At 40.0% G+C, this 19953-nt stretch overlaps 1 protein-coding gene across 3 annotated transcripts in view; it reads right to left on the bottom strand.

The window, feature by feature from the left end:
• LOC149567171 (DNAJ heat shock N-terminal domain-containing protein) overlaps positions 1 to 19953 on the bottom strand; it is a 62266-nt gene that overhangs the window by 30790 nt on the left and 11523 nt on the right. For all 3 annotated transcript variants that reach the window (XR_016362355.1, XR_016362354.1, XM_089820356.1), the window contains exons 3-4: positions 19710 to 19904; positions 4766 to 4808 (exon numbers count right to left, since the gene is read on the bottom strand). Coding sequence is in view for 1 of the 3 variants with exons in the window: in XM_089820356.1 (XP_089676482.1) it covers positions 4767 to 4808; positions 19710 to 19904 (237 nt within the window). In the remaining 2 variants the exon portion in view is untranslated. The remainder of the gene's footprint in view (positions 1 to 4765; positions 4809 to 19709; positions 19905 to 19953) is intronic.

Here is a 19953-nt window from a genome sequence, read left to right on the forward strand (position 1 = left end):
AGTCAACCACACTCGCCCCCCCACCATGGGGCCAACAAGTGAAGGGCTCAGAGTCTGGGAAGTGTGGAAGGCCATTCAGGATCAACAAATCGGAGGACTCACAAAACTGGAGGAGATGTCAACCATAGCATGAAAGAGGCCTGAGGCAGTCCAGAGGGAAGCATTGGAAGCCCATACTGGTTGGATCAATCTCTCTGGTACAAAGCAAGTCCGAGGTGTGGTTGTGGAGAGGGGACTGAAGATCTCTAGTATTTGCATTAGAGTCCCCCAAAATGATGATGTCTCCCAAACTCGAGAACTTCGAGATGCACTCAAGAAAATCGGAGAAGGGATCTCCATCCGCCGGACAATTCAAATGGTCCAACTGATTTGGACAATATAGGTCAAACTTAAAGGAAATATCAAGTGGTTCAACTGATTTAGACAATATAAATCCTTCAAGTGATTGGATAGCATAGAGTAGCCTTCATTGTTTACTGAGGGTGGCATATACAATTTGGAGATGTGGACTACGGAGGAGAATAAAGGTGAATTTGAATTCACACTGGATGACATTGAAGAGGATAAGGAGTCATTACCAATGCCAACAACATCTTCATCTGGAATGGAGTTTGACCCACAACCTCTTGTGTCGAGTGACGTGGCACAACCACAACAAACTCCTAGGACTAAACCCTCTAATTCTACCTCTACCCTAGTTTTTACTGGAGCGGGGATGAGAATGATGTAAAATGTTTTGATGTTGTATTTACTTCTACTTTTACAAAAACAATTTGTTATTTTAATTTTGCTTCAAATTATCAAGCTACCATCCATTAGCATTCAACATGAGGATGTCATTTTGTACCCAATTTTCATTTAAATCAATCAAATATATCTAGACTCAGCTTGTTTCTTTTATGTACTCATTTATTGACTCATTGGATGCATCTCCTTACTGAATTTTTTTTTTTAATGTCTTTCTAATCAAATCAAGTTTTTAAGTTAACAAAAAAAAATTTTTGGGCTTTGGCAAGTTCTTCTTTTGACAAGTTTTTCAACAATGATTACAAATACAAATTGATACATGAAACAAGGTCACTGGGGCTGAGCGACAAATGTGTTTTTTACATCTCATGCAAGGCATAATGGTCAGCGATATATTGAATAAATAATACTTCAACATGATTGTGTCAAAGTAGAGTCACAGGTTGATCAGTACTAGTTTCAAATGACCAAGACTGTAGAGGGGCAAAGCGGCTAATGGATGCTCCAAACCATCTTTCTTTTCCCTTTTCAAAGTGCAAAAAGCCGATGGAGTGCAATTCCAAGCGGGTGGGGTCTGTAATTTCCGCATTCGCCCAAGGCCAAAAAATCTTCCAAGAGCAAAAGTCGATGGAGTGCAATTCCACAGGGGTGGGGTTTGTAATTTCCACATTCGCCCAAGGCCAAAAAATCTTCCAAGTGCAAAAGTCAATGGAGTGCAATTCCACAAGGGTGGGGTTTGTAATTTCCACATTCGCCCAAGGGCAACAAATCGTCCAAGTACAAAAGCCGATGGATTTCCAAGTGCAAAAAGCCGATGGTGTGCAATTCTAGGCGGGTACGGTTTGTAATTTCCGCATTCGCCCAAGGCCAAAAAATCTTCCAAGTGCAAAAGTCAATGGAGTGCAATTCCACGAGGGTGGGGTTTGTAATTTCCACATTCGCCCAAGGGCAACAAATCTTCCAAGTACAAAGGCCGATGGATTTCCAAGTGCAAAAAGCCGATGATGTGCAATTCTAGGCAGGTGGGGTTTGTAATTTCCGCATTCACCCAAGGCCAAAATATCTTCCAAGTGCAAAAGTCAATGGAGTGCAATTCCACAGGGGTGGGATTTGTAATTTCCGCATTCGCCCAAGGGCAACAAATCTTCCAAGTGCAAAAGTCGATGGAGTGCAATGCCACGTGGGTGGGGTTTGTAATTTCTGCATTCACCCAAGGGCAAAAAATCTTCCAAGTGCAAAAGTCGATGGACTACAATTCCATGCAGGTGGGGTTTGTAATTTCCACATTCGCCCAAGGGCAAAAAATCTTCCAAGTGCAAAAAGCCAATGGAGTGCAATTCCATGTGGGTGGGGTTTGTAAATTCCACATTCGCCCAAGGGCAGAAAATCTTCCAAGTGCAAAAGTCGATGGAGTGCAATTCCAGGCAGGTGCGGTTTGTAATTTCCACATTCGCCCAAGGGCAACAAATCTGTCAAGTGCAAAAGCCGATGGAGTCAACTCCAGGTGGGTGGGGTTTGTAATTTCTGCATTCGCCCAAGGGCAACAAATCTGCCAAATGCAAAAGTCGATGGAGTGCAATTCCACGTGGGTGGGGTCTGTAATTTCCACATTCGCACAAGGGCAACAAATCTGCCAAATGCAAAAGCCGATGGAGTGCAATTCCACACAGGTGGGGTTTGTAATTTCCGCATTCACACAAGGGCAACAAATCTACCAAGTGCAAAAGCAAATGAAGTGCAATTCCACGCAGGTGGGGTTTGTAATTTCCACATTCACTCAAGGGCAAAAAATCTTCCTAGTGCAAAAGTCAATGGAATGCAATTCCATGCGGGTGGAGTTTGTAATTTCCGCATTAGCCAAAGGGCAACAAATCTTCCAAGTGCAAAAGCCGATGGAGTCCAATTCCATGCGGGTGGGATTTGTAATTTTTGCATTTGCGCAAAGGCAAAAAATCTTCCAAGCGCAAAAAGCTGATAGAGTCCAATTTAAATGCAAGTGGGATTTGTAATTTCCGCATTCGCCCAAGGGCAAAAAATCTTCCAAGTGCAAAAGTTGATGGAGTGCAATTCCAAGCAGGTGGGGTTTGTAGTTTTTGCATTTGCCCACTGCCAAGTGCAAAAGCCAATGGAGTGCAATTCCAAGCGGCTGGGGTTTGTAATTTCCACATTTGCACAAGGGAAACAAATCTGCCAAGTGCAAAAGCCGATGGAGTGCAATTCCATGCGGGTGGGGTTTGTAATTTCCGCATTCGCACAAGGGTAACAGATCTACCAAGTGCAAAAGCCAATGAAGTGCAATTCCATGCGGGTGTGGTTTGTAATTTCCGCATTCGTCCAAGGGCAAAAAATCTTCCAAGTGCAAAAGTCGATGGAATGCAATTCCGTGCGGGTGGGGTTTGTAATTTCCGCATTCGCCCAAGGGCAACCAATCTTCCAAGTGCAAAAGCCGATGGAGTCCAATTCCATGCGGCTGGATCAAGGGAGATTTGTTGGCATTTTTGTTAGTTATGATCCAAAACCATTAGTTTTTGCTGTATCACGTTTGTACTGCAATAGGTATAAGACTATAAGTGTGTTAGTCTTAGAACTGTAGGTTATTTCATAACCTAAGTTCGTGTTCATAATGTAATATTAAATATTCCTAATATGTAATATTTTATGTTAGGTGGTTCAGTAGTTGCTCTTTGAGTGGCTTATCTAAGCCAATGTAGACGAATGTGATGAGAATCCTGCATAATTTATTTTTCTGTGTTTGTTTATTGCCTTTACAATATAGATCGCTATTTCAATATTTTCGTACATCCTACGCATTTGGATCATGCACAGACTTTGTGCTACTAGCAACGAAATTTGTATTTATTTTTAGCTTAAACAGGCTACCTAATGCTACCAGTTGCTGCATGAAGGTGGATGCAGCAGTTTATGGGGTCTTCTCAAAAAGAGATGCAAACTCATTCTAAGTGTGATAATTTGAACTGTTCCCTTAAATTTCCAAGTTTGTAGCATATACGCCAGTACGGTGTAATCCTCTAAAATTCGCCAGGTAAAAATTGGAGATTGTGTAATGCTATTGGGTTGTGCATAAGTGGATTCCACAGAAAAAATGTGTGAACTTGTACCTGGATGTGAAATACTAGCTGGAGCTACAAAATTTCACAGCAAAATGAGGTTCACATTATCCTCCATAGTTCAGAGCACAAACTGAAGATTGCATAAACACAAAATAGAGCCTATTAAACATATGAATTTGTGTCCTTGGGACTTGGGAGGTCCAGGATATCCTTCAAACCCATTGGTTCACCTTCTATGAAAGAATTGTAATCTGTAGTAGAGAAACCCAAAAATAACAGACGAAAGAGATGAATCAACCCACAGGGTTACAGCCTACAAAATGTAGGATTAGTTGTTTGTCTAGGGATGCTTCTACATCTGTCTGCATGGTAAGCTGAATTCGAAGTTCTGGAAATTTCTATACTTATGTTTCGAATGTGATTCCAGAAATACCAATGCGATCCTAAGCCCCTCAAATTGGACTCTTTCAATTCTACCCAACTTACTCTTGGACCTTGCAATAAGGCTCAAAATTCTTGAGAAATTTATAAAGAATAACTATTCATACAATTCTTTACAACCAACATCTACTTAATATAAACAATAGGGAATTATGTCTAGACTACTTTTTCCACAGTTAACCCTCACAATTTATTAATTTAACAAACCTAACATTACAACAGAAACATAAATTTGAACCAACTATTTGAAGCCTTCCAGATTGAAAATAAGTATTCTTGCATTAATCCTTCCTCTTGAATAAGTAATTCTGGATATTAGATGAATTTTCCATACACGGTAACACTCCCTAACACAATAATAAGTCATCAAAATCAATAGATACAACTGCTATAAAGTGATAAGCGTACTGAAAAAAGAAAAATGTCACAAGATGTTGCAAGCTACAATTAAGTTGAACACAATTATGATCAAAAAGTTCAAATTTGTAAAAGCTACAAAAGATGACCTTAGCTCTGTGCCTGCTTCTCTGATCTTGCTTTCTCAGCAGCCTGTAAAAGAGAAAAATTCATAATTAATCATCTTAAGATTTTCCAGCAAAAATACACATGAGAAAAAAAATCATTTTTTGCAAGATTAGGCATTTTAACAGGCACTAGCATTGAATCCAAGACAGAAACCCAATTAAATGACCTTTGTCAAGCATAAAGATTCTTGTGAAAAAACTATCAAGAATGTCTGCAATGTGAGACACAGACCCCACATATTTTCAACAATGATATTTTAACAGTTGCCATGTAGAAGCTAATATTATCACCACAAATATGCCCATGCACACATTTGTTTTGTCAAAAAGCATGGCCCATCTTTTTCAATTGGAATGAGCTCGAGTGAAGGATTATTGGGGCTCTCATAATGCAGAGCCGTGTACAAATCTAAAAAAAAAATCTTACATGCTTAAACTATTACGAAGGAATTGGTAAATATTTGCTTGTTATTAACAGAGACTGAAAGGTCATTATATACAAAAGAATAAAACAATGTTTCCTTAGGAAACGATCGTAAAGAATAGAAACATTCTATTCTAACTAAGAAAGCTAAAAAAGCTAAAGCTAACTAAAGCTAAAGCTAACTAAAGCTAACTAGATATTTATAATATAATACCATTAACTAATAATAGACGATAATCTATTATTGTAATACCCTCTCTTAACAGTTAGTCTATCTGGAACACCAAGCTGTCCTCTAAATTTAACAAACTTATCAGGACCAAGAGGCTTGGTGAGAATGTCTGCAGTCTGATCTATGGTAGGAACATACTGCAAGTGTGTCATCCCGTCTTCAACCAGCTAGCGTATGTAGTGACAATGAACATCCACATGGTTCGTTCATGGAAGACTGGATTTCGAGCTAACTCAATAACACCTTCGTTATCAACAAACAGAGTAATCAATCCTGCTGATGACATCTACATATCACCAAGCATCTCACGAAGCTTCACAGTTTGCCTTGACAATCCCTCTATAGAGGAGAGAGAAACTGCATGCTGCTTCTTACTGGTCCATGTGACTGCACCAAATCCCAAACTGAACACATATCCAGAAGTTGACTTTTTATCATCAACAGAGCCTGCCCAATCTAAATCTGTGAACCCACTGAGTTTAGGATTAGAACTTTGAGAGTACAAAAGTTCATAACTTGAAGTGCCTTTCACATAACAAAGCACACACTTTGCTGCCATCCAATGATCAACCTTAGGGGCTATCATAAAGCATGAGATATAGTTGACTACGAAGCTGATATCAGGCCTAGTAGCAGAGAGGTAGATGAGGTTGCCTGCTAGTTGCCTGTTTGTAGTATCATCAACGAAAGGAGAATCAAACTTTGCGGATAACTTGAGACCTTTCTCCATAGGTGTAGATGCAGGCTTGCAATCCTACATACGGAGTTTGTCTAACAGGGCCTTGGCATATTTGGACTAAGAGATGAATATGCCAGAAGATTGTTGCCAAACTTCAACACCTAGGCAATAATGCATGAGCCCAAAGTCAGTCATATCAAAAGACTAGCAAAAATTCTATTTGGTTCCCTAAATCAAAGATGTCGAACTGTGAGTGATGATCAAATCATCCACATAAATAACCAGAAGGATGATGTCACTGTCAGTAGTCTTGATGGACAAATTTGAGTCTGAAGAACTCCTCTTGAAGCCTTGATCACTGAGGTACTTATCAATTTTTATGTACCATGCCCGAGGGGCCTACTTCAAGCCATAGAGAGCTTTTACCAATCTAAGAACCTGATGGTCTTTATCAGCAACCTTGAAACCAAGAGGCTACATCATGTAGACCTCTTCATGGAGATCACCATTCAGGAAAGCACTCTTGACGTCCATTTGATGGACCTACCAACCAAACTATGTTGCCATTGCTAGGACTAATCTAATGGTGCTTATCTTTGCAGTCAAAGCAAAGGTCTCCTCATAATCAATGCCCTAACACTAAGAGAAGCCCTTCGCAACTAAACGAACTTTGTAGTTATCCAAAGTACCATCTAATTTGCATTTGATTTTGTAAACCCATTTGTAGCTAATGGGTTTCTTCCCTGGTGGAAGATCAAAAAGGACCCAGGTGTTGTTCTTCAACAGACTCTGGTGTTCAGATGTCATGGTTTGTTCCTCGGAATATGTTTAAAGTTCAAACAAATTGTGGATGTTGGCCATGAGAGCAAAGTTGACAGACTCTGTAGGTTTTCTCTTTTTCCGAGCAGTTCTCCCATCAATGAGCTCATCATCACGAAGATCAGCAAATGTTTTAGCCCACCACTTAGGTCGGAGAGGAGAATGACCAACAATAGTATCAGGAGATGCTTGGTGATCAAGCTCCTCATCAGAAGAATCTGGATCAAACTCAAGCGAAGTATCTACAAAGCGAGGTGATCCTGCAAGAGAAGCCGGAGGTGTCTGTACAGGTATCATTGGTATAACTAGAGTTGCAGGGGCTACTGGAGCCCTCCCATCAAGTGGACCTAATGGAAGCCGAACTCCCAAAACATGAGCCTTCATAGGTTGTTCTACTGGATCAGGAACAGGAGAAACAGGCATGAAAGGTCCTCATTGCTCATCAAAGACTACATCATGACTGTAGATGAGACGAGATGTCTCAACATCGATCAGGCGGTAAGCTTTGTGAAAATTGTTGTATCCAACAAGCATGAGTTTCTGACTCTTGGCATCCAACTTGGTGCGTGACACATCAGGGATCCAAACAAAAGCAAGGGGGCCAAAAACCTTCAGATGACTGATTCTGGGCTTACGACCTGACCAGGCCTCTTCCAAAGTTTTACCTTTGACTACCACTGTGGGTGACCGGTTCAACAAATAAACTACAGTATTAACTACTTCTGCCCAAAACTTCTTTGGAACATGTCTATGTTCGAGCATGGATCGAGCCATCTCGGTGATTTTTCGGTTCTAACGTTCAACTACACTGTTTTGTTGTGGTGTGTGGGGTGTGATTAACTGGCATTTGATGTCATGTGTATCCAAGAAGCTAGACAAAACATTAGAACAAAACTCCCCCTCATTGTTTGATCTAAGAGTAATAATAGATTTTCCAAACTCTTTTTCAACCAAAGATTTAAAATTTTGAAATACAGGAAATGTATCTGATTTCTTTTTAAAGAAATACACCCACATTTTTCTACTGAAATCATCAACAAACAACAAAAAATACCTAGACCCAAGAACAGAAGGAGTGGCCATAGGGCTGCAAATATCGGCATGAACAAGCTGAAGTACCTAAGAAGTGTGCCATGAATCGCCACTGGTGAAAGGTGTGTGATGTTGCTTCCCAGCCTGGCATGCATCACAAACTCCAAGCTGTTGAGTCTGAATCTCTGGCAATCCAAGAACAAGCTCATCCTGAGTAAGCTGTAAAAGATAATGCGCATTTAAGTGCCCATATCGTTGATGCCAAAGTGTGCTAACAGAAGACCACCGAGCAACCATAGCTAAGTCTCAAGAATCACCAAAATTAGTAAATCTGAAAAGACCATGATCCTCAAGACTCGCTACAATAGTAGACTGAGTCGCCCAATCAGTGATGGTGCACTGATGTGAACTGAAGGTGACAATCAAGTGTGGAGAATGTCGCAGCAACTAATTAACTAAGAGTAGATTTAGTTCCATCCCTGGAATGTAGTACACATCGAGGAAAATGAGATTCCTCCCAGCAAACTAAATCTGAATGTTGCCTTTGAGGACAACCGTGTACTCTTCTCTGCCACCAAAAATAACAAAGTCTGAATAAGATTCTTAATCAATAAACCAATCTCTATGGAGAGTGAAATGATGAGAGGCATTTGAATCAATGTACCAAGCAGACGACTTCACATGACCTGCAGGTCTTTTAGCCATGAAGACGTAAAAGACAGACTTTGTCTGCTCAGTGTGCTTTGCACTATTCGCTTTGGGCTGCAAACCTGATTGCTTAGATTGTGCAGCTAAGCATTTCCAACATTCAACCTTCATGCGTCCAAACTTGTGGCAATAGTTGCATTGAATGTTCTTCTTTTGAGAACCATCTGATGTTGGAGCAGAAGACTTCTGCTGAGATGGTTGCTAAAACTTGTCTTTATCCTTCTGAAAGGCTTTAGCAACAAAGGCTTTCTCTATGGAGGTGGAGCTGGGGATGCTACCGAACTGTTGTTTCCACCGATCTTGCTGAAGCAAAAGTGTCATGTCCCCTTTTTAGCAACATGATTCCCATAGTAGATTTGTCTATCATTGACTCTCGTAGGCAAATGATTTTAGAGAGAGAGTCATCTTGTTGATCAGTTGGTTGTATATTGCTCTTGGAGAGGCATAGTTGAGCCTACGTCCAGTTGAGTTGGGCCTACATGTTCTAATTTTGAGTTGAGATGGCACTTTTATTTTATAGAGTTATTTTATAATAAAGTGCATTATAATAAGGTTTTATAAAAGATGTTTCTAGAAGTTTCTAGTGACTTCTTAGAAAAGTTAATAAATTGAGGGCTGGAGGCACCCATTTGGACAAGCGATTTTGTGGATTCAACTTCTATTCGTATTGGAGCAATTTGTAGTCTTTGGTCTGTAAATTTCCATTAGGTCTTTGGGAACAAAAACTCCCTTGGGTCTGCATAACTGAGGAAGTGAGATATCTTCTAAAGGGTTGCTCATTGGAGATAGTATTTAGCCATTTCATGATGGATTATTCTGAGAATTGATTTTGAGGATTTAAGCCATTTGCAAGGGTCTAGAGTTCATCATCTTCTTGCAGAATCAGTTGGCAAAATTCGGGGTCATTCAGTGCATTGCCTGATAAGTTTGTGACCGGGATTGGATTCATATTTTTACTCATAACTTCACATTGCATGGAAGTCTGAATTTATGCTTGGGAGGGGTTATACATTAACCCTAGGCGTTTCAAATCCTACCAAATATGGCATCCAATACCCAGCAGATTATTTTTTAGCAGGGTCGTACATATCAGAGCCGTACTAGGGCTTGGGTCATAAAATTGTTCATATTTCACAAACTGTTCAGAGTTGCACTTAATGCTTTTAAGGGACTACCAAGCATCCCTAGGCGTCCCTATTTGGGGTGATTTCGGCTGCCATCACTGAGCATAATTTTCAGTATAGGTGCCGTACTGTACGGCCTGTATCAGGATACTATTCAGCAAGGTGCAGAGGTGTATATTTCGGGCTGCAGGATTGCCAGCAGTGCTTCATACAAGTGTCAACAACAAAGGCAAGGATTTTCAGGTTCTTGATATTAATTTGATTGCAAAAAAATTAAGTACAAATTATAGATGTTCAGTCCTAGTGATAACAGTCCAGTTTATGTTTGAATCAGATGTTGTATTCATTAACTTCCATTGGATTGTTATACAATTTTTGTGGAAGCTAGCTATTACCATAAGTACTTATATTAGAAATTGTAATAGTTCATTAAGATTTCCTGAATGTTAAGGTACTGTTATTATTATATTGTATTCATTGCATTTGTTACATCAATCACATGTGGTGAATCTGTTGCTACAACTTTGAGACATTACATCCTCACCCAATTAACAATTGCATGCCAAGTATTTAACGAATTGCCACAATTCAGTAGTGGTTTTTTTAGTGGCCTTTATGGTAAGGGTCATTTCAGTGGCATCGGAGCGGTGTTCTTGCCATCCTGTTGGGTAAAACATTTTTATGCAACCTTATTCTAGGTATTGTATACGCAGAAGAGCAACACTTAAGGGTGAACAGAAATTCAGATATATGGGTGAGAAACAGTCACAGAGTCCACCTAGATTTCCCAGAATTGATGAAGATGAGACCAGAGAGTTTTACAGAATCATGACTACCGGACAGCAAGAAATAGCCCAGTCATTACAAGCATTGACTACCATGATGGAGAGAGTTGTTCAGCCCAGGGTTCAGGAACATGGTAGAGGTACACCAGATCATGATAACAGAAGTGTGGCAGGCTCCCAGGGTGCTCCTAGGCACAGATCATGGACAGCAAATAGGCCTACTCGTCCCACCTTCCTTAGGGAGGAGGCTCAGGAGATAGGAGAAGATGACTTGCCGGATGATTTTCAAGATGATCTCAGAGCTGCTACTGCAGAATGGCAAGCATTACCACCACATGTGCGGGAGCTACTGAACTTTGATCGCTATCTGAACCAGAGGAGAGAGCACATGAGGAGTAGCCGTCAGAACAGGAGGCCTAGAGGAGGTCATGATAGTGAGTTGCAGCGAGTTGCTGGCAAACTCACTTTACCATCTTTCGATGGTAGTGGTCAAATGACAGCACAGGCATGGATTCATAAGTTGGATACTTTCCTAGCATTGAGGCCTATGTCAGAGATAGATGCCATCAGATACGCCACCTTGCATTTGGAGGGCGCAGCTCATGACTGGTGGTCACACGGTATGGTTAGTTTGCAGCACAACCAGGTGACATCTTACCAAGATTTTGTGGATAGATTGGTTGAGCGTTTTGATAGGAAGGATCCGGAGATCTATTTCCATGACTTCGCACAGTTGAGACAGACAGGCAGTTTGGAGGTTTATATTAGTGAATTTCAGAGGTTGTCAGTTATGGTACAGGATGTGTCTAAGAGGCGGTTGGTTATCTTCTTCACAGAGGGATTGTCTGAACCCCTCAAGGGTTGGATTAAGGCATTTGACCCACCGACACTACAGAAGGCTACGAGGAAAGCACGGAGTATGGAGCTTACAGCACCTTCTAGCAAGTTCACTTCCAAGAGTACTACTTCTTTCAGAGATAATAAGAAGTTTGATAAGAATAAAGGGAAGAACGTTGATACCAAGGGTAAATCCACTACACCCTTGGATGCGGAGGCACTAAAAGGCCTGTGCAGGAGGAAGCTATGCTTCTATTGCAAAGGCCCATATGATAGGGACCATGATTGTCCTTTGAGGCCTAAGGGAAAGGCCAACAGAGTTATGTGGGCATATTACGAGGGATCAGATTCTGACAGTACAGCACATGAGGATGATCACAGTGATACAAAGCCTGAGGGAGAGACAGAGGTTTCAGAGCAGAAAGAGGAACCTGAGTTACATTTACAGCAAAAACGTTTGTCTAGTATTCAGCAAGAGGGATCATTTAGGTTACATGGTGTTCTAGCAGGACAGAAGGTGATCACACTGGTTGATACAGGTGCTACGCACAACTTCATTGATGCACGATTGGTTGAGCGCCATGGTATTAAGACAGAGGAGTTTGAGGGTCTCCGAGTACAAGTTGCTGATGGTTACACTCTTAAGTGCAACAGGATGGTTAGAGACATGCCTTTACGCCTGAATAATTATGAGTTCAAAGCAGATTACCATGTGGTCAATATGAGTGACTTGGATATCGTTTTGGGTATGACATGGTTGCGTTTATTGGGTGAGGTCACTTTCAGACTTAAGGACATGGAGATCAAGTTTGAGGTAGATGGGAAACAACATGCGTTGAGAGCTATCAGGAATAGCGACATCCGAACCATTTCTTTCAGGCGCTTGGAGAGATTGGCGAGACATAATGATATTGGATGGGCAGCCTTGTGTACTCTCATGCCCACACAAGAGGGACAGCAAAAGACAGAATATCACCCAGACATTCAGATATTGAGAACAAAGTATGACAAGGTATTCAGCGATATTCCACCTGGTACACCACCTGATAGAGGGATTGAGCACATCATTGAGTTAGAAGAGGGTGCTAAACCAGTGATGATTACTCCATACAGGCATCCTAAGAGGCTCAAGGATGAAATAGAGAAAACCATCAAGGAGCTTCTTGCAATGGGGCACATTAGACCTAGTAAGTCTCATTTTGCCTCTTCGGTAGTCCTAGTAAAGAAGAAGGATGGTTCCTTGCGGATGTACATTGATTACAGGGTGTTGAATAAGAAAACCATTAAGAATAGATATCCCATTCCTCGTATTGATGAGTTGATAGATGAGCTACATGGGGCATGTTACTTTAGTAAGATTGATTTGAGATCCGATTACCACCAGATTAGAGTCAGAGAGCAGGACATAGAGAAGACTGCATTCACGTGTCATTGTGGGCACTTCGAGTTTGTGGTCATGCCATTTGGATTAACCAATGCACCAGCTACGTTTCAGTCCACCGTGAATAAGGTCTTCCATCATCAGTTGAGGAAGTTTGTGTTGGTTTTCTTTGATGATATCTTGGTATACAGTCGGACATGGCAGGAACATATTAAGCACTTGGAGACAGTATTGAATACTTTGAAGACAGAATCCTTGTATGCCAAGGAGTCCAAATGTGATCTGGGTATGACCGAGTTATTATACTTGGGACATATTATCAGTAGAGAAGGAGTAAGGATGGATCCTGATAAGATCCGTGCTATAGTGGAGTGGCCTATTCCTGAGAACCTGACCCAGCTGAGAGGGTTCCTAGGTTTATGTGGCTTCTATCGTAGATTTGTTTGTGGATATTCACGACATGCGGCTCCTATGACAGATTTTCTTAAGAAGGGAGCCTTTGTTTGGACATCGAAGGCACAAGCTTGTTTTGACAAATTTAAGGAGATCATGACTTCATGTCCAGTATTAGCATTGCCTAATTTCTCAAAGCCATTTGAACTTCAATGTGACGCATCAGGAGATGGTATTGGGGTTGTTTTGATGCAAGACAAACACCCTATTGCATATGAGAGCAGGAAACTCCGTGGGCCAAAGAGATCATTCAGCATTTACGATAAGGAAATGTTAGCCATTATGCATGCATTGGCTAAATTCAGGCAGTATCTAGTAGGTGGTAAGCTTTGTATAAAAACTAACCACAACAGTTTGAGACATTTCCTTGGTCAAAGAGATCTCAATGATAGACAGCAGAAATGGGTGAGTAAGCTGCAGGCTTATGACTTTGATATATCATACGTGAGGGGGGACTCAGAATGTGGTAGTAGACGCCTTGTCACGCAAGCCACATCTCAGTGCAATGGTTGAGATCTCTGAGGATTGGAAGCATTTGATTGTTGCAGAGTATGCTAGAGACTCTTGGGCATCTGGGATAGTTGATGGGACAATTGTTGATACCAAGTATACACTTGTGGATGAATTGATTATCTATAAAAACAGGATATTTTTAGTCCCAAGATCGAAAGTGAAGCGGTCTATTATGAGGGCTCTTCATGATTCACCTCTAGCTGGTCATCCTGGGTACTTCAAAACATATAGACAGGTGCAGGAACGGTTCACATGGAAAGGGCTCAAGACAGATGTATTGCAGTATGTTCGTGAGTGTCCTGTTTGTCAACAGAATAAACAAGAGCACACCTTCCCAGTAGGACTCCTACAGCCACTTCCCATTCCTGATCAAAAGTGGGAATGCATATCCATGGATTTCATTACAGGCTTGCCCAAGGCCCAGGGTCGTGATTGCATTTATGTGGTGGTGGATAGACTGACGAAGTATGCACACTTCTTTCCCATCACTACTACTTACACAGCAGTACAGGTGGCTGAGGTATTCTTTAGAGAGATTTTCAGGTTACATGGGATACCTCGACGTATTGTGAGCGACAGAGATAGTAGATTCTTGAGTCATTTTTGGCAGGAGATGTTCAGATTATGTGGCACTGAGCTTACAACCAGTACTAGTTATCACCCGCAGACTGATGGACAAACAGAAATAGTGAACAAGTGGGTGGAAGGCTACTTGAGGAATTATGTGGCAGATCAGCAGAAGGCATGGGTGAGATGGATTTATTTGTGTGAATATTGTTATAATACCACCTTTCACATGTCTATTCAGATGACACCTTTCCGAGCTTTATATGGGTATGATGCACCGAGCTTTGTTGGTTTGCTGTTGAGTGATGTTAGGGTCCCACGTGCCGGGGATTTGATTCAGGAGAGTAAGGACATTATTAATGTTCTCCGAGATAACATCGCCAAGGCATAGAATCAGTATAAGCAATATGCAGATCAAAAGAGGACAGAGAGGAGCTTTGAGGTTGGTGACATGGTTTACCTCATGCTTCAGCCATATCGACAATATGGCGAGTGGATCAGAGAAGCTTAAGCCTAGGTATTATGGGCCTTTCAGAATCATGAGGCGAGTAGGGGAATTGGCTTATGAGCTTGAGCTTCCAGCAGATAGCAGAGTGTACAATGTGTTCCATGTGCCGCGCCTCAAAAAGGCGTTGGGTCAGAATGTGATACCTTCTGCAGTTTTACCTCCTTTGGATGATGAAGGGAAATTGATCTTAGTGCCAAAATTCATTTTGGATAGCAGGGAAAAGCAGCTTCGTAGGAGAGTGATCAGAGAATATTTGGTTAAATAGAGAGATCTACCTGTTGAAGATGCCACTTGGGAGAATGAAACGATTTTGCAGCATCCAACATTGAGATTGCTTGAGGGCAAGCAATTTCAGGAAGGGCGGACTGTCATGTCCCCTTTTTAGCAACATGATTCCCATAGTAGATATTCCTATCATTGACTCTCGTAGGCAAATGATTTTGGAGAGAGAGTCATCTTGTTGATCAGTTGGTTGTATATTGCTCTTAGAGAGGCATAGTTGAGCCTACGTCCAGTTGAGTTGGGCCTACATGTTCTAATTTTGAGTTGAGATGGCACTTTTATTTTATAAAGTTATTTTATAATAAAGTGCATTATAATAAGGTTTTATAAAAGATGTTTCTAGTGACTTCTTAGAAAAGTTAATAAATTAAGAGCTGGAGGCACTCATTTGGACAAGCGATTTTGTGGATTCAACTTCTATTCATATTGGAGCAATTTGTAGTCTTTGGTCTGCAAATTTCCATTAGGTCTTTGGGAACGAAAACTCCCTTGGGTCTGCATAACTGAAGAAGTGAGATATCTTCTGAAGGGTTGCTCATTCGAGATGGTATTTAGCCATTTCATGATGGATTATTCTGAGAATTGATTTTGAGGATTTAAGCTATTTGCAAGAGTCTAGAGTTCATCATCTTCTTGCAGAACCAGTTGGCAAAATTCAAGGTCATTCAGCGCATTTCCTGATAAGTTTGTAACCGGGACTGGATTCATATTTTTACTCATAACTTCACATTGCATGGGAGTCTGAATTTATGCTTGGGAGGGGTTATACATTAACCCTAGGCGTTTCAAATCCTACCAAATACGGCATCCAATACACAGCAGATTATTTTTTAGCAGGGCCGTACATATCAGAGCCGTACTAGGGCTTGGGTTATAAAATTGTTCATATTTCACAAACTGTTCAGAGTTACATTTAATGCTTTTAAGGGACTACCAAGCATCCCTAGGCGTCCCTGTTTGGGGTGATTTCAGCTGCCATCACTGAGCATAATTTTCAGTACAGGTGCCGTACTGTATGGCCTGTATCAGGAGACTATTCAGCAAGGTGCAGAGGTGTATATTTCGGGCTGCAGGATTGCCAGCAGTGCTTCATACAGGTGTCAACAACAGAGGCAAGGATTTTCAGGTTCTTGATATTAATTTGATTGCAAAAAAATTAAGTACAAATTATAGATGTTCAGTCCTAGTGATAACAATCCAGTTTATGTTTGAATCAAATGTTGTATTCATTAACTTCAATTGGATTGTTATACAATTTTTGTGGAAGCTAGCTATTACCATAAGTACTTATATTAGAAATTGCAATAGTTCAATCAGATTTCCTAAATATTATGGTACTGTTATTATTATATTGTATTCATTGCATTTGTTACATCAATCACATGTGGTGAATCTGTTGCTACAACTTTGAGACATTACATCCTCACCCAATTAACGGTTGCATGCCAAGTATTTAACAAATTGCCACAGTTCAATAGTGGTTTTTTTAGTGGCCTTTATGGTAAGGGTCATTTCAAAAAGTGTGCAAAGATCAATGAACTTCAAATCAACACCAAAAGACGTAATGTTGAAAGTCTTGATAAAATGCTCATAGGACTTTGGTAAACTCCAAAGAGTGATAACCACAATATCCTCTTCCTCCATCTTGCGACCGATGGCAAGCAACTCATCATGGATTTCCTTAATCCTATTCAGATGTGCCTGGAGCCAGGTTCGCTCATTTATGACAATAGAAAACAGAATGTTCTTCAAAAAGAAAGTTTTGCTTTTGTCAGAAGTCTCATGAAGACCTTTGAGATGTGTCCAAATCTCGGCAGCTATCTTGTCGGATGGAATCTGAAAAAGTTGATCATCAGCCACGAATACTTTGAGAAGCATCACTGCCTCTTGATTATTCAGATCCCATGTATCTTGATCAGGACCAAGAGAAGTTGGATGCTTCGTAACACCAAGAACAAGTTGATAAATGTTCCGATATTCAAAAATTGTGATGATCCGCTACTTCCAAGTGCCATAATTTCGACCATTGAATTTGGAGTTGTACTTGAGCAAAATGTTTGTCAAAGATGCCATGGCACGTTTTTCAATGAAAAAATGTAAAAATCTATGAAGACACGTTCTTTGAGGCAAAAAACGGAAGACCCAGAAAATTTGGAGAGAGACCCAAAAAGAGAGCTTGAAAAAACCTAGAAGGAATATGTTGTCATTTTCTGGATCCGTTGGCTCAAAAATTGAGGCACCCAAAAAAACGGACAACCTAGTTGAGCTCTCGAAAAACCTACCAAGAATCTGTAATCAAAATAAAATTTTGAGGTCAAAATCTAGGGTTTCGAGCAAAAAAGCAAGTTGGGGGCCAAAGCGGAAAAATTGCAGAAAAATGGTGTTTGCAATTTTGCAGGCCAAAAAAATGACATCTTTTGGTAAACAGCAGATTGCCTTTGGTTGTTTTTGGCTTTGGTGTCTGAAAATGGCGGCCAAACCAAAAAATGGTGACCAAAAAATGATCTGCAAATGTTTGTTTGTTCCAAACACAGAAAAAATGCCCAAATCCAAGCTACTCCAGATGTGGGGATCTGAACAAAAACATGGCTGTGAAAAACGGCAACCAGACATGAGAATCAGTGGTCTGAAAAGGCGAGCAGGAAAAACAACCAATAGCTGATGGAAATCACAATTTGTCCAGTCAATTGGCAGAGAACAAAACGCGTGATTTTTCATAGAGGGTTCAAACCCAAGCTCGAGATTGAGGTCTGATTTTCATTCGAATTTCTCAAGGCAGAAACCCTAGGTGGGTTTTAGAGTAACTGACTGAAAATGATTTCGAAAAATTTAAACAAATAATTTCTAAAAAGAAATTATAAATTTTGTCGAAAAAAATTTAAGTATTGGCTTTGATACTATATTACAAAGGAATTGGTAAATACTTGCTTCTTGTTAACAGAGACCTTAAGGTCATTAGATACAAAAGAATAAAACAATGTTTCCTTAGAAAACGATCGGAAAGAATAGAAACATTCTATTCTAATTTCTAACTGAGAAAGCTAAAAAAGCTAAAGCTAACTAGATATTTACAATAGATTACCATTAACTAATGATAGACGATTATCTATTATCATAATATAAACATGTAAAAATGTTGAATATTGAATTGGATGAATTATCAGATCCAAAATCTAGATGTGGCATAGTCCAACAAATGAGACCAGGTGCAAGTTGCAGTGAATTTGAGGATAGAGATACCAATAAAAAAATCATGGTCTATCTTCATTTAAACATGGACATGTAATTAATGAAATGTCACCAACAAAACTATGCAAGTTCGTCATGCATTACAATCAGAATCCACTGAAGATAACACAGATATAAATGATCAATGTACAAAACTTTGGAGAGATACCATAATAAATAATATTTAAAAATTAAACAATCAAGATCACCTAAGGAAAAGGAAAAATAGCCCATGTTTCAATATTATCAGTTTTCATATTTAACCTGTATCTGCTGCTGCAATGTTTTAGCATTAATACTAAACAACTCAGGTAGATCTGACGCAAAGCAGTATTCAAAATTTTAGGTTGCAGCATTTTTTAAAGAAATGGTATTTCTATAGCTGAATGCCTATCAGCCTTATCCTTGCAGGGACAAAGGAAATGGCACTTAAATTAGATAGCATAATTAGTACAGGTGTTGTGAACATCAAGAAAGATATCTGGTACAAACATTCATTGTTTTTCCACAAGATGTTCCCATGGTCCTCTTGAATATCTGAGTGTTTTCTGAGGGATAAAGAAACATATTTGCCACAGATGGAATTAATAACCAGCACAAACATTCTTCACAGATTCTGTTTATCTGTTCCTTTCTTCATCTGTACTTTGAGAGGTCATAATAAATATTTGCAGAAGTCAGGTAAGGGAGATGAAAGCCCTGGGATTTGATGGTAAGGACGTAATCAACCACCCTAGCTCCCACTCAGTCAGAAACGTGCCTATTGAAATCCAAAAGGTAGGAAAGCCCGTTAAGTCAAAGCTGAAGGTATGTTCCATAAATTGTGTTTGAACACTTCCTCTTACCTAAGATTCTCTACAGTGTAAGAACCTTCAATTTTTGGAGGGTCTAAGTGCAGAATCTTCATATAACAAGCACAATGACATCACCAAGGAATTAAGGAGTAATCAATGTATCTCAGGACATGTCATCACTAGTGCCAAAAACAAAAGGTTATTGGTTAGTTGGAGAAGAGTGGATAGGTTCTATAGTTTTTGTATACTATTGGTGCTGGTCTGCTATGGCAGTTGTTATAATTTTGAAGATGATATATATGTTTGTGTTGCTCTCTAGAAAGCCTTTTGTGTCCATAGCTCCTTGTTAACATGTAAGATCGAGCCATCTCTACTATATCTTTTTTTTAAAAATTAGCAAATACCCAAATACCAAATATTCTCTAGACATATGACATGGAATCTGCATAAAAAGAAAATTATGTCCATTACGAAGAATGGTATACACTGGGAATATATATCATATATGCATTCTAGAAAGTTGATTAAAAAAACAGGAAAAGAAATTATAGAATCCTGACCTTCTGTAACTTCTTAAGAATGGTATCCTCATATGCATGGTATCCAGCTCCGACAATATTGTTTAGTGGTGTATCATTGACAGCTTCTGCTTGCTTATTCCCAGGATCATATCCAGATTCAGTAGCTGATGGCAAAAGAGGAAGTACAAGCAAAGGGTTTGAAATATCTCCACACGGACTTCGAATGGCAGCATCCTGGCAATCCAAATATGAGAAATAAAGTTGCATAACTTGTTTATAATAT

The sequence above is a fragment of the Cupressus sempervirens genome, chromosome 3 (genome assembly GCF_028749045.1).
Source record: "Cupressus sempervirens isolate cs-2001-9-10 chromosome 3, ASM2874904v1, whole genome shotgun sequence".
Lineage (NCBI taxonomy): Eukaryota > Viridiplantae > Streptophyta > Pinopsida > Cupressales > Cupressaceae > Cupressus > Cupressus sempervirens.